The sequence below is a fragment of the Protomyctophum bolini genome, assembly GCF_963924005.1.
Source record: "Protomyctophum bolini genome assembly, chromosome: 23".
Taxonomy (NCBI): Eukaryota; Metazoa; Chordata; class Actinopteri; order Myctophiformes; family Myctophidae; genus Protomyctophum; species Protomyctophum bolini.
Genome location: NC_137884.1, coordinates 7,191,454 through 7,205,739, shown reverse-complemented (window position 1 = coordinate 7,205,739; position 14,286 = coordinate 7,191,454). Strand labels below are relative to the sequence as shown.

The 14,286-nt window shown below is 45.0% G+C and overlaps 2 protein-coding genes and 1 long non-coding RNA gene across 6 annotated transcripts in view; 2 read left to right on the top strand and 1 right to left on the bottom strand.

The window, feature by feature from the left end:
- The first annotated feature begins 1,179 nt into the window (after positions 1–1,179).
- On the top strand, positions 1,180–8,335 carry trmu (tRNA 5-methylaminomethyl-2-thiouridylate methyltransferase). The gene is made up of 11 exons (XM_080757406.1): positions 1,180–1,368; positions 1,773–1,938; positions 2,172–2,278; positions 2,559–2,681; positions 3,098–3,270; positions 3,813–3,866; positions 3,957–4,023; positions 5,026–5,126; positions 5,227–5,371; positions 5,562–5,644; positions 6,881–8,335. Exons 1-11 carry the CDS (start codon positions 1,287–1,289, stop codon positions 7,016–7,018), a joined length of 1,239 nt encoding a protein of 412 aa, XP_080613532.1. The 5' UTR covers positions 1,180–1,286; the 3' UTR covers positions 7,019–8,335.
- Positions 7,908–8,730, bottom strand: LOC308310943. Its single transcript, XR_013963572.1, has 2 exons — positions 8,332–8,730; positions 7,908–8,271 (listed from the first exon to the last, which is right to left on the bottom strand). It is a non-coding gene; the product is annotated as an uncharacterized lncRNA (long non-coding RNA).
- Positions 8,731–10,068: 1,338 nt separating this feature from the next.
- celsr1a (cadherin EGF LAG seven-pass G-type receptor 1a) overlaps positions 10,069–14,286 on the top strand; it is a 123,458-nt gene continuing 119,240 nt past the window's right edge. For all 4 annotated transcript variants that reach the window (XM_080757615.1, XM_080757614.1, XM_080757612.1 and 1 more), the window contains exon 1: positions 10,069–13,750. In XM_080757615.1, coding sequence (XP_080613741.1) covers positions 10,222–13,750 — 3,529 coding nt within the window. In that variant the 5' untranslated portion in view covers positions 10,069–10,221. The remainder of the gene's footprint in view (positions 13,751–14,286) is intronic.

The window sequence follows — 14,286 nt, the reverse complement described above, 5'->3', positions numbered from 1 at the left end:
GTTGGATGCATCTTCGTATCTTCATGTCGTTGGCTTCTATTGACAATGAATGAATGAATATTTGCATCTGCCCGTGTGCACGTAGCATTAAGAGGGTACCATTACTGTCTATATGTGTATCAGAGGAGGGCTGTAAGAGGGTGATCATTTCAGTCACGCGAGAGAGACTCAGAGTAGAGTCGCTGCTTCTTCGTCTGGAAAGGAGCCAACTTAGGTGGTTCGGGCATCTGGTTAGGACTGTAGGACTGGCCTTGGAGCGCCTTGGGATAGTTAACTAATTTTCTCTGGAGAGGGAAGTCTGGAGCTCTGGTGGAGCTGTTGCCCCCGCGACCCGACTATATGGATAAGCGGTTGAAAATTGGATGGATGCATCATGGAAGGAGGGCTGTCGACAGATCATAAACCCGACTACTATACCAGAGACATCTGCATTAGGCACGTCAAGGTCATTTTAAACCTTTATTTTTCCTTTTTTATTAAATTATATTTGTATATTCTGACAACAATGGCTGAAAATAATCCAGGAATTCTATTAGGTTGGAATCACCATTGATGACCGATGGTTTATTATTGCGCATCATGATTATGTTTTAATCATAGTCATACTGAACCAAATATTAGAAAAGATAGAGAAGAAAAACATGAATGAGGAAGGAGGTTGGACATCTTAAAGTTCTATATGACTGATGTTCTATAAGTACAACTCAAATAATAAATCAAAATACCTTAACTAATATGGAAAAATATTGTAACGAATGCATGTTGGGACATGAATCGTTCGTAGGCCTCGGGGTAGGCCTCAATCTCCATATTTGGACCAGGCTGATCCATCCTGATCAAATATGGAGATCTGATGGAGATGACAGATAGTGATGACTGAGAAAATATAAGACAACCGGCATCATCATCGTGAGTTGACAAGCATCCAGCCAAGCCCTATAGGTATAATGAGTGGTAACTTTATTATATTACCCGATAGTTGAATATGTCAGATGCGCAGCACAAGCATTTACTAGTATCAGAGCCGTAAAATAGATTTAATATAATATAATTAATTAATTATATTATTATAATATATAATATAATAGATATTCACCGCAACATCCGGAACGTTTTATTGTAACCATCGTATCTTAATTGTTTCCAGCCGGACTTAATTCTGAAACGCACTACAAACATGGCAGCCTACATGGGAGCCTCCACAATCATAACCCAATGTTTTATTGGTTTTAGTGTTTGTTGCTAGTTCAAATATAGATATTTGTACGACATTCATTTGTGAAAACATGGGTTTTATTAGACACGTGGTGTGTGCGATGTCTGGAGGTGTTGACAGCTCTGTGGCCGCTCTGTTATTAAAACGAAGGGGTAAGAAACTGCAAGAACAGTCTGTACCAATGAAATTAAGGACTTAACTAATGACTCAATCTCTCTGTTTTATGGTCAGTCAGTCTGTTAATATATCTGACTCCATGACTGTCTAAACTAATTTAAAACAAATTTGCACATGCATAATAATTCATACAGGACTGGTTTAGATGACAGGAATTTATAAATGGTAGCCTATACAATAAGTCGAGTCTTCATTATTTAAATACCAGTAAATAAATTGCTAAATCAATGTAACAGAATATTAGAATAATTAGAATTTGTATTTTATTAGAGAAACTGGCACCATATTGAGTCTGTTTTGTACAGACATATTGTTGCTCTATCCAATGTAGTAACTTAAGAAGTAAAACATATTTCTGTGTCTTTTCTTCCACATGAAGGTTATAATGTAACTGGTGTTTTTATGAAGAATTGGGACTCCCTGGATGAGAAAGGAGTTTGTACTTCAGATAAGGACTGTGAAGATGCCTACAGAGTGTGTCAATCCCTGGACATCGCCTTCCACCAAGTGTCTTACATCAAAGAATACTGGCATGAAGTGTTCAGGTATAGACATATTTCTGTTTAACATGCCTTTATAATAATAATAATAATAATGATTCAGCCTTTAAAAATATATATATTTTGAAAACACAGCCGAGCTACAATGCAATGTATGGTGAGAATGTAGATCGGCAAATATGTTTGTACATCTTTCCGTTCAACGCGCTAATGTCTTTTTAATGTCTGAAGTGAATTATCTCACATATAACAGTTTTCTCCACTTTCTCTTTCGCCAGTAAACTGTTAAAGGAGTATGAAATGGGAAGAACCCCTAACCCAGACATATTATGCAACAAGCACATCAAATTCAAACATTTCCACCAGTATGCTGTCAACACATTGGGTATGTACTAAGTAATGCAGAATGCACTGATTTATTATGATGTTTGTGCTCAGGAACATGAATTAATTCCATTGATATTTTATATTTTTTAATATGTGACAACTTTTAAGTATCTCCCCCCGATGGAGAAAGGTAATTGCAATGATGACCGAACTACAATCAAGATGTCTCGTGTTCATTCTGGTGTTCTGTCTGCTTCAAATAACTTTATTGACCTTGTCAACAGTATGTCATACTGGAGAATTGACATTCATTGCTCAGCTCTGCATGGTTTGTTTAGATGCTGACGCCATGGCAACGGGCCACTATGCCAGGACGTCGCAGGAAGACGAGGACATCTTCCAACAGAAACACGTGGCTCCTCGCACCACGCTGTTCAGGGATCGCTTTGAAATCACAAACCGTACGTGTTGTACAACTTTGCTATGCTTCTCGCACAGTGCTCTTTGTTTTCTTTTAACCTGTACAGCACTTTGGTTGACTCGGTCATGATAAATGTGCTATATAAATAGAGTTGAGTTTAGTTTAGTGCTTACATGCTGTTGTACACTGTAAGTGACAGAAAATGAGAGAAGGATTGAATTGTATGTCTGTTAATAAAATACAGTAGTTTTGTTATATTGGTTAAAAAAAATCATCAGAATTTCTCAGTTCAAAGTTAGTTTGGAAGTCAATTTTGTTTATTTATACAAGCGTTTTGTATAAAAGTCACCTGCAATCAATAGCAATTGGATAGTTATTTTAGGAAGGAGGAAGTACAATGTGTGGATTCCTGAAGGGTCAAACGTTGTTTTTCTTCTGAATATTTCTCCCTGCCAGCTGTGAGGTTATACAAGGGGGCAGACCTGATGAAGGACCAGACCTTTTTTCTCAGCCAGATCTCCCAGGATGCACTGCGACGGACCATGTTCCCTCTGGCTGGACTCACAAAGGACTTTGTAAAGAAGATGGCTGCAGAAGCAGGCTTCCATCACGTCCTCAAAAAGAAAGAGGTTGGCCAAAGCGGGAAAACTGTACACCAGTGGTTTTCAACCAGTGGTCCTTCAGGGGGTTCCAGTTGGTCCCCAGCTAAATGATGGAAAGTTGGTAACCTAGGACCCTTATAGATCTTTAACTCTTGAGAGTGTAAAATGAAACCTAATAGACCCGTAACCTTCTGGGTCCATTCGATTTCATTTTAGGCTCTCAAGAGTGAAATTATTGTTACTTAAGTCTACACAATTAGAGAATGTAAAATAATTATTATCTTGATCAACATTTGCCTGTTATCTCTCCTATGGTGCCAACATCAATATGGAATTGTGGACAAATCTTATCCAATGACAACAAAATATACCTTCATTTTGGGTCTGAGAGGCTAAATCTCATTACATCTCATCGGCCCACCATTTAATAGTGGTCCGTGGCTCAAATGCTGAATACATAAAGGGCTTTGATATGAAAAAAAGGTTGAAAACCACTGCTGTAAAATACTGTTAAACAATGTATTGATGTTAAAACGTTACATATTTCAATCATGTGAATGTGTTTCCAGAGCATGGGTATCTGTTTCATTGGAGAGAGGAAGTTTGAAGAGTTCATTTTGGAGGTGAGAAATAATGTCATATTTAAACATACAATGCACTGAATCACCTGTGTCTTTATTGAGCTGTTTTTCTTTTCTTTTTCTTGGTACCAGTACCTAGAACCGAAGCCAGGGAACTTTGTCTCCATTGAGGATGGAGAGATAATGGGACAACATAAAGGTACATACATGTTCTTCTTGATGTGTTGGGGTTAGAAGGATGGAGAGATAATGGGACAACATAAAGGTACATATATGTTCTTCTTGATGTGTTGGGGTTAGAAGGATGGAGAGATAATGGGACAACATAAAGGTACATACACGTTCTTCTTGATGTGTCGGGGTTAGAAACTTTTCAGGAAATGGACAAATTGTATCCAATGTAGTTATTATTTAGTCACAAACTCTTGTTAATACTTTCCATTGGTTCAATACTCACAGAGAGACCTCTATCCACATTCCTATTTTGGGTGTGTTATATAAATTGTGGCCTATTACTATTATAGGCCACAATTTAGTAGCAGACACAACACATTGCATCACGATGCAGTCACAATGTGTCTCACCGCGAAGTGTTGACACTGTGACTGTCATACCTGACATCAACGACTTGTTTCCTAGTTGTTGTTGTTGTTGCTTAATATTCCATAGAATATGATGATCACTGAGAACATTCATGAAAGTATTATTTATCACTACTCTCACTTCATACCTGTAATTAGTAGAGCCACCATGAAGTAAAGTATGAAAACATTGTAATTGTAATGGTTGTGTCTGTTGGTTTATGTCTATCCTTGGAAACCCAGACGTTTTTATTTCAAGGAATATGTCTATATCACATATTTGTCCACCAGAGGGTGCTGCAGCTCTTTCAGTTCTGTATTAAATCATTGGTCCATTTTAACTAATAACTTCAACCTTGTATCTCCATGGTTCATCTTTTTTATGTTTTTGATTTATGACAGTGCCACGCAAAATGTGAGATAGCAGACATACAACCAGTCACGGGGGGGCCAGAGTTTTTATTTATATTTTTAATTAAAAATAATAATAATTGAACCAATGAAAAGTGTCAACAAGAGCTTTCGACTAAATAACAATGTAGTTATTCATTTGTACAAATGGTTTCCAAATCGGGTTTACTGAACCACTGCTATAATTGATCTTTGTCGAATGTATCCAGGCTGGTTCACTATGACTCTGGGACAGAGGGCCAGGATAGGAGGCCAGAGAGAAGCCTGGTTCGTAGTGGACAAAGACATCACTACTGGAGACGTGTTTGTGGTGAGAAGTTTGTATGGTTAAATGAACACTGAGGATTCGGATCATAATCAGTATGATCGTGTTGATGTCATCTTGTTTATTCTGTCCTCCGCCCGCTCAGGGTCCTACCACCAATCACTCGGCTCTGTTACGCGACACGGTGCGGACGGACCGTTTCCATTGGCTCGCGGTGGACCCGCCCCCTGAACTGATCAGAACCAAGATGATGGAGTGTCACTTTAGATTCATTCACCAGATGCCTCTCGGTGAGTCCCTAGATGGAGAGATATTTTAAAACTATTCATGGTAGGATATGAAGTGATATTTTTTGGCTCTTCGATGGAAATAGCTGATCTACAATTTCACAACTTGTTTGAACCAGTTGAACCACTCGTTCAACTGGTTCAAACAAAAGATGTGTTGTCATAGTAACAGAGTTAATACTTTGCTCTCCAGTTCCCTGCACTGTGACCCTCAACATGGATGGCACTGTGTGGATCATGCTCTCCCAGCCAATCAGAGCTCTCACACCTGGACAGGTAACCACTCCTCTGCCTGGCTGAGATTACAGAACAATATTATTGTACTGTGGTGATGATATGTTTTGTTACACTAACCCTCTGCTTATTAGATGATTAAATATCTTGTGAAAAGTTGATATTCTGGCCTGAAGGTATTGGAATTTCCATACTAATTTATCCGTAGAGTAAGACAATTACGTTTCGTCCAAACAAGTGTTATCAATATCATAAACGACACCGAGTCACATACCTGGTCGTTTGTTTATTGTTGGGACACAGTTAGATTTGCCTACGACAAGCCAACTAGCATCCCCCCCCCCCCCCCCCCCCCCCGACGATGGAAGCGCACCGTCTCAAGCGAATTTGAGTCACGAGAGACACCACAGAGCAAGCTAATGCGAGCGAGATGCAGTGTCGAGTGTTGCAAAGATCCTGGGTGGTCCCCAGCTAAATTATGGAGCAGGAAGGTGCACGGCAAATTCCATGAGAAGCCATCTAGTATTATCCAGCAGTAGACTGTTAGTGCTGAAATGTTTTGTGGTCAGTGCGTCTCAATAAAATATAATCTTAACAGTACAGGGGATCATTTGATTCACTGTTATCAAAATGATAACATGTTATCTCACAGCTCAACTGTATTTCAGAATCAGGCCTGCATGATTGACTGACTAGTTACACATTACACGGTGCTACCTGTAATATAATGGCCTGTGGTTTGAAGCCATAATCTTTTGTGTTTATTCGGCAGCACAATAAATTGGTTTGCAAGTTTGACATATCGGCAGAATAGTTACGGCTGACACTAAGAGACTAACATGTTGGTCCTAATTAAACGCCACACCACAAGAACAGCAGCAGTGCATTTTATTTCACCACCTCCTCTTCATTGTGTCGATTGTGTAGATATGGATGTCACGGGCATTGAAACTTGCACATCGTCAGTGGAATGTTGTTGACACGCGGACGCCAACACTATTGTGAATCAGCGCTGATTGGAGATTCTGCTCTGATCAAACTAATTAAGAAACACTGCACTGAGTACTGTTATTTATATGCCTCAATGTTTTGCAATGTATTTGTATCCCATAAGGCGCCACTGCTCTTTGAAAACAATATTAGTTCTCAGTCTTTCTAGGCTCCCGTCCACAAGGATGAGAGTGGTTGTGCGTGCATGCATGTGTGCGTGTGTTTACCCTAACTATCCAGTTCACCTATCTCTGTCTCTCTCTCTGTCTCTCTCTCTCACTCCACCAGTTTGCTGTGCTCTACAAAGGAGACGAGTGTCTCGGCAGTGGGAAGATCATGCGTTTGGGCCCCAGCGAGCACACACTCCAGCGGGGCCGAGAGCGTATGATGGCAGCCACACAGAAAACTCCTGAACCAGCCAGTTGAGAAACAGACATGCAGTGGACATATGGTACGCCCTGTTCATTAAGGAACAACTCTTCACCATGCTGGCTTGTTGTGGACATTTTGGTAAAAGAAATATGTTTTGCCATGGACATACGAAATGAGTGGACAACACTGGACGATAATATTACCAGAAACGCATACAAATCTATCCCTGAGTGACCACAAAATGGCTTACACTTGGTTGCATTTATACACTCTCAGAATTAAGGGGATCTTTGCAAATAAAACATTTGAGAACCACGAGTACTAGAACCACTAGTACTAGTTGGACTCATAATGTGCCATCGTGTCATGGTAAATAAGTGTCAGCCCAAGACAAATTTCCTATTGTGGACAATAAAGGTTACCTTCGTCCTGAATACATGTTCTGAAGAACATTCAGTAATTGGGTCTTATGATCAAAATAAGAACATTATAATGTTGATAATGAGTCAGACACCCTAACTTAACCCGCAGCGCGGATTAGTTTTAACCTGCCACACATGTCGGGAGCCATGGGTGATTTTTAACCCGCAGCACGGGTGTTTTTTTTTTTTAGCCCACAGCACGTTTTAAGGACTGTAGGACTGTTGGTATGTCTAACCAAGGTATGCATCACGTGTTAAACAGAATCTAACATTTTCCAAGTCTTTGCCACGGACCTATTGATGACCCGACCCCTGGCTGTGGTTTATCATACAAAGTATGGCATTGAGTCACTCATTGAGTGTGTGACAGAATGTTAGAATGGACAGCAGACCATCACTGTAACGAGATGGCCTTAGTGTGGTAGCACATACTGGTAGACCCAAGACATTATGGTTGTGTACTTACCCCGTTTGAGCAGCATCCCTATTTTGGCCACACTATTATAGAAAATAGTCGATGTACACTCTCAATGTGTGACATGAACCAGCATTGTGAGCTCGTACATAACTCGTAGTTTCTTTATTTTTTTTGTTATTATTTTATTTATTTGTTTAACAACGTAGGCTATTTCCCATGTAGCAGCACCATCATATGGTGAAGCAGTTCTAGGGCTTAAGTGGAATAATAAGTGCCCCAATTTACTGTTTGTGTAAAGTGTTGGATGGATGGCTGGACGGACCATCCAGTAAAGTGCCTACAAACTACGTACAGTACAACATGATACATGAATAAAGTGGACATGTGTTTAGATAGTTACCTTTTTGTCACCTTTCTTTGGTGATGAACACCTTGCAATGTGTCCTGAACCACATGTTGGACCTATTCTAGGCATGTCATCATAATCGACGAACATTCAGCGTAAATAACAGTTGCATGTTGTGAACCAGAAAACTAGACTATACTGTTGCAAGGTTCCAGTCTTCTTTGCAGGTGTCTCGTGGAATTCATGGCTGTCTCACACTCTGTTCAGCCTTTGGGGGAATGTCCTACCTTGTTACACTGAGATCAGGCTTTGAAATCAATCGTTTTCAGTACAGCACTTCCCATTAAAACTGGTATTTGAAACGCCCCCCAGCACAAATGTACAATTCCCTTACATTTCCAGAATTCATACTACTTTGAAAATCTGTATTGATTTTCTGTGATCACACAATGCTACTATTGATTATTTTAAATACTAGAATGTGACACTACTTTTAGTCATTTTAGAAAGAAATTACTTTTTTCATGCAGTTGTAATTTTGGAACTGACTTCTTTCCTGTATATAAACGTAAAGTGTCAATAATTGATCGTGTAAATTAAACTCAAGGGAATAAACTTACTATGGACTGGAGACATGTTTTAATTTATTTGTTCATAAATGACATTCAGCATTCTGTTCTGAACCACATAGCTGAAATGAATGCACGTTCTTGTACACTCAATTGACCACAAGAGAGCGCTATTACATAAATTAGCCTACATCATGACATTTAGTGATTAGCAATGTCACACGGTGTGATAACACATTTTATAGGCTAGTCTAACAAATTAACTGATATTAGATTAGGCTATACACTACTTTTTGCTGTACTAAAATCAGGCCGATTTTGATTAATATTAGCCTAAGCTAAAACATAAATGATTGTTATTATCTACCCAGCAGCAAGTAATTGGGCTATAAATCAGTCCACCTTTACCAGCTTCATTAAAGTGATGAATTGAACAAGGTGGACCCTCGATCTTGTAAACAATTGTATGCTTTTATTGGGTCGTCCACTCACAGTTAACATCAGAGCTCTGGTTTAGAGAGAGAGAGCGCGCGCGCGTGTGTTCTGTGTGTGCGTTATCTGTGTGCGTATCTCTGTGTGTGCGCGCGTGAGTAAGTGAGTAAGTGAGCGAGTGAGGGGGTGGGCCCCCCACTGGGGGACTCCTACCTACCCTACCACCTGGTAACCCAGACTAGTAGGGGGTGCATACTTAGTTTATTTAGACTATTGGTTAGACATGGGTTAAGGTTAGGTTTATAGGTGTGCTCAGCTGCCCCGTGGGAGGTTAGGGTTAGGTTGAGGGTGCTATAGCCCAAACTAAATTATATCATGATAAACTGAAATAGACATTGAGCATGATGACTAGTTTAGTTGAGGCTATACCTTTTGCTACCACTTCAACCCACTGTAGTTTCCTCAGGGCCATAATGGTACTGACTTGGTGACTGTGCGCCTCCCCCCGGCCCCCCATCTACACCAAATCCCTTTTCCAAAAATAGCTTCAAGCTACAAGCTTTGTGAGCTTGTATATCTGCTATTTTGGACTAATCCCCTGGCTGTTCCCCACACACACCCCTCCAGAATATGGATGCTGGTGTTCAAAGCTTTAACACCTTCATTTGTTCTTTGACATCTTTGTCTCCTGAGTTCTATTTTATGTGCAGGACTTTTTACTTGTAATTTCTAAATGGTTGTAACTTTTACTTTACAGATCAGAGTAGCCTGCCTACTTCTTCCCCCACCACAACCACCACTGGATTTTACTGTGAGCAGCAGGTTATGTTAATCAGCCCCCGAGGAGGAGGGGGAGGAGGTAGAGAACTGCGGAGCCATTTTGTAGTACTCATTTGAAACTTGCCGTGGGATAACCACCACAGCACGGCTGTTGCGCTCCCCGGATCTCTATGGATACACTTAACACCATGAGGAATAAAAAGAGGAAGACTTGATGTTGTTTTTTTGCGTGTTTCCACGTGGAGGTGCTTCGATGAAGTTGAACGGGATTTGTTCATTCTTTTCAAACCATGGAGTTATTATTATTTTCACACATGTATTGGCTGTGGTGGGTCTGTGCTCTGCTGCTCTGTCGCTCGGTGGGAGGCTTGGATCTGCACCTTTCGGAGACGCTGCGTCCCGGTGCGCTCGTGGCCAACCTGTCACTTAACGCGCCGGGCTGGACCTACACGCTCGACAGAACATTAACCCCCGAGTCCGTCCGGGACCTGTTCCTTGTGGGGCGACGGGACGGACTGGTCCGCCTGTCGCAGAAGAAGGTGGACTGTGCGCGCACGTTACGGAACCCGGCGCCCGCATATCTCAGGACGGGCTCCGCGACGTCTGGAGATGCGATCGTGACGCGTTTCAACGTGTTCGTCCATGGCCAGGACTGTTTTATTAAATACAGGCGAAAGGACGCGTCGGGCGAGGCCGACATTCACATAGACCTGGACGGGACGTACAGCTGCTTCACCGCAGGTAAGGTGCCGGTGAACGTGACAGAACTTTTGCCCGCGTTTATGCGCGATGCAACGCTTTCAGACTCCGTGTGTGTGGGCAAAGGCTCCAGCGCGGTCGTCAGGCATGGAAGCGTGTTGTTGGTGAATGACTTGTGTTGCAATGAGAGCAGCGGACAGCCCCAGCAGCTGGAGCTGGATGTGCACTGCGCGCTGCGCCTCGGAGCGCCAAGGAGCGACCTCATCCCCGCCTCGGTGCGTCTCGGTGTGCGTCTTGTGACGCAAGTTACGCAGCTCAAATGGAGCCACCGACGGAAGAGGAACGTTAACATGCCTCCGCAGTTCCAGCTGCCCAACTATCAGGTGTCCGTGCCCGAGAACGAACCGGCAGGCACTCGCGTCATCAACCTCAAAGCCACGGACCCGGACGATGGTGAGGCGGGGAGGCTGGAGTACGGCATGGAGGCCCTGTTTGACAGCAGGTCCAATGACTTTTTCGTCATCAACCCCCAGACGGGCAGCATAACAACGATCCAGCCTCTAGACAGAGAAGTCAAAGACACTCATGTCTTTAAAGTGATGGTGACGGACAACGGTGTCCCCAAGCGCTCAGCCACATCTTACCTCACTGTCACAGTGAGTGACACCAATGACCACGGGCCGGTGTTTGAGCAAAACCAGTACCGGGTCAGCATCCGTGAGAACGTGGAGGTGGGCTTTGAGGTCATGACCATCCGGGCCACAGACGGAGACGCGCCATCCAACGCCAACATGATTTATAAGATTGTGAGCGGGGACAACTCCGTGTTTGAAATCGACCCCCGCAACGGGCTTGTTCGCATCAGAGAGCGGCCCGACAGAGAGACCAAGTCGCAGTACCAGCTCATCGTTGAGGCTAATGACCAGGGCAAAGACCCCGGACCCCGGAGCGCCACTGCCACTGTCAACATCTCCGTGGAGGACGAGAATGACAACTACCCACAGTTCAGCGAGAAGAAGTACGTGATTCAGGTGCCCGAAAACGTGGCCGTCAACACCAAGGTCATACAGGTCGAGGCTACAGACAAAGATGAGGGCATGAACGCCAAAGTCCACTACAGCATCATCAGTGGCAACGTCAAGGGTCAGTTCTACATTTATTCGGACAGTGGGGTGATCGACGTCATCAATCCGCTGGACTATGAGATTCTACGGGAGTATAACTTAAGGATAAAGGCCCACGATGGTGGCAGGCCTCCACTAATCAACGGCACGGGGATGGTGGTGGTCCAAGTCGTGGACGTGAATGACAATGCCCCCATGTTCGTCAGCACGCCGTTCCAGGCCTCCGTGCTGGAGAACGTGGCCATCGGCTACTCCATCATCCACATCCAGGCCATCGACGCCGACTCGGCAGAAAACGCCCGCCTGGAGTACCGCCTCACCGACACCACGCCCGACTTCCCGTTCACCATCAACAACAGCACCGGCTGGATCATGGTTGGCGTCGAGCTGGACCGCGAGACCACGGAGTTTTACACCTTCGGCGTCGAAGCCCGCGACCACGGCGTGCCCGCCATGTCCTCGTCGGCGAGCGTGAGCATCACGGTGCTGGACGTGAACGACAACGTGCCCACGTTCACCGAGAAGCTGTACGCTCTCAAGATCAACGAGGACGCGGTGGTGGGCACCAGCGTGCTGACGGTGACGGCGGTGGACCGCGACGTCAACAGCGTCGTGACGTACCAGATCTCCAGCGGCAACACCCGGAACCGCTTTGCCATCACCAGCCAGAGCGGCGGCGGCCTCGTCACGCTGGCACTGCCGCTGGACTACAAGCAGGAGCGCCAGTACGTGCTGACGGTGACGGCGTCGGACGGGACGCGCTACGACACGACGCAGGTCTTCATCAACGTGACGGACGCCAACACGCACCGGCCCGTGTTCCAGAGCCCCAGCCACCAGGTGATGCTGAGCGAGGACCGGCCCATCGGCTCCACCGTGGTGGTGATCAGCGCCACCGACGAGGACACGGGGGAGAACGCCCGCATCACCTACGTCATGGAGGACAGCGTGCCCCAGTTCAAGATCCACCCGGACACGGGCGCCATCACCACGCAGATGGACATCGACTACGAGGACCAGGCCTCGTACACGTTGGCCATCGTCGCCCGGGACAACGGCATCCCCCAGAAGTCCGACACCACCTACGTGGAGATCATCATCCTCGACGCCAACGACAACGCCCCTCAGTTCCTCCGGGACTTGTACCAAGGGACCGTGCTGGAGGACGTGCCGGTCTACACCAGCGTCCTCCAGATCTCCGCGTCGGACAGGGACTCGGGCTCCAACGGCAGGCTGAGCTATACCTTCCAGGGAGGCGACGACGGCGAAGGGGATTTCTTCATAGAGCCTTACTCTGGCATCATCAGAACGGCCCGCAAACTGGACAGGGAGAACGTGCCCGTGTACAACCTGAAGGCCTTTGCCGTGGACAAGGGCATCCCCCCTCTGAAGGTGGCGGTCAACATTCACGTGTCGGTGCAGGACATAAACGACAACGCGCCCGTGTTCGAACGGGACGAGCTCTTCATCGACGTGGAGGAGAACAGCCCCGTGGGGTCCATAGTGGCGCGGATCAGCGCCACGGACCCGGACGAGGGCACCAATGCCCAGATCATGTACCAGATCGTGGAGGGCAACATCCCGGAGGTCTTCCAGCTGGACATCTTCAACGGCGACCTGACGGCCCTCACGGACCTGGACTACGAGACCCGGACGGAGTACGTGATCGTGGTCCAGGCCACGTCGGCGCCGCTGGTGAGCCGCGCCACCGTGCACATCCGCCTGGTGGACGTCAACGACAACGTGCCCATACTGCAGGACTTCCAGATCATCTTCAACAACTACATCACCAACAAGTCCAACAGCTTCCCGGCCGGGGTGATCGGCAGGGTGCCGGCGCGGGACCCCGACGTCTCGGATAAGCTGCACTACACGTTTGAGACGGGGAACGAGCTCAAGCTGCTGCTGCTGAACGAGGAAACGGGCGAGCTGAGGCTCAGCAGGGACCTGGACAACGACAGGGCCCTGGAAGCACCCATGAGAGTATCCGTCTCAGGTAAGATCAGCAACAGAAATGTCTCTCAATGTGTAACCACTCCTGCATATAGAGCCAGACCGATACATGGGTTTGGCTGATATATCGGCCATTTTTCGTCTTTCGTCTTTGCATTTATGCAGCCAATGTGTACAGACTTGAACAACTTAAAAGTTGACCTCCATATTTTACAGGTAACATTCTTTCATTCAAAAGTACAAAATAAGTTGTGCAAAAATAGCAGATCTACAAGCTCACAATGTATGGCACTTCAATGGGTGCTTAGCTTGTATTGTAGATCTTCTATTTGTTCTATTTAAAAGTCAAAATTGTATTACATTTAGTAGAACCTTTAGCAATTGAATTAAACATAAACAAAATAACAGTCAGAACATTGGTAATTAGTGAGTTAGTACTCTCCAAATTCGGGATCATCAATCCGCCATCGATCAGGCTCTACTGCTGTCCTCCCTTCATCCTGTTCTCTTGAACCAAAGTCATGTCATGTTCTGCAAGGATACGCCCTGTATGCAATTTCCTGCAAGAGTGTTCTGCGC

Coding starts and splice junctions, on each gene's coding strand:
- trmu (XM_080757406.1), top strand. CDS start 1,287: ATGGGTTTTATTAGACACGTGGTGTGTGCGATGTCTGGAGGTGTTGAC. Junction 1,939..2,171: donor TACTGGCATGAAGTGTTCAG/GTATAGACATAT, acceptor CTCTTTCGCCAG/TAAACTGTTAAAGGAGTATG. Junction 4,024..5,025: donor GATAATGGGACAACATAAAG/GTACATACATGT, acceptor GAATGTATCCAG/GCTGGTTCACTATGACTCTG.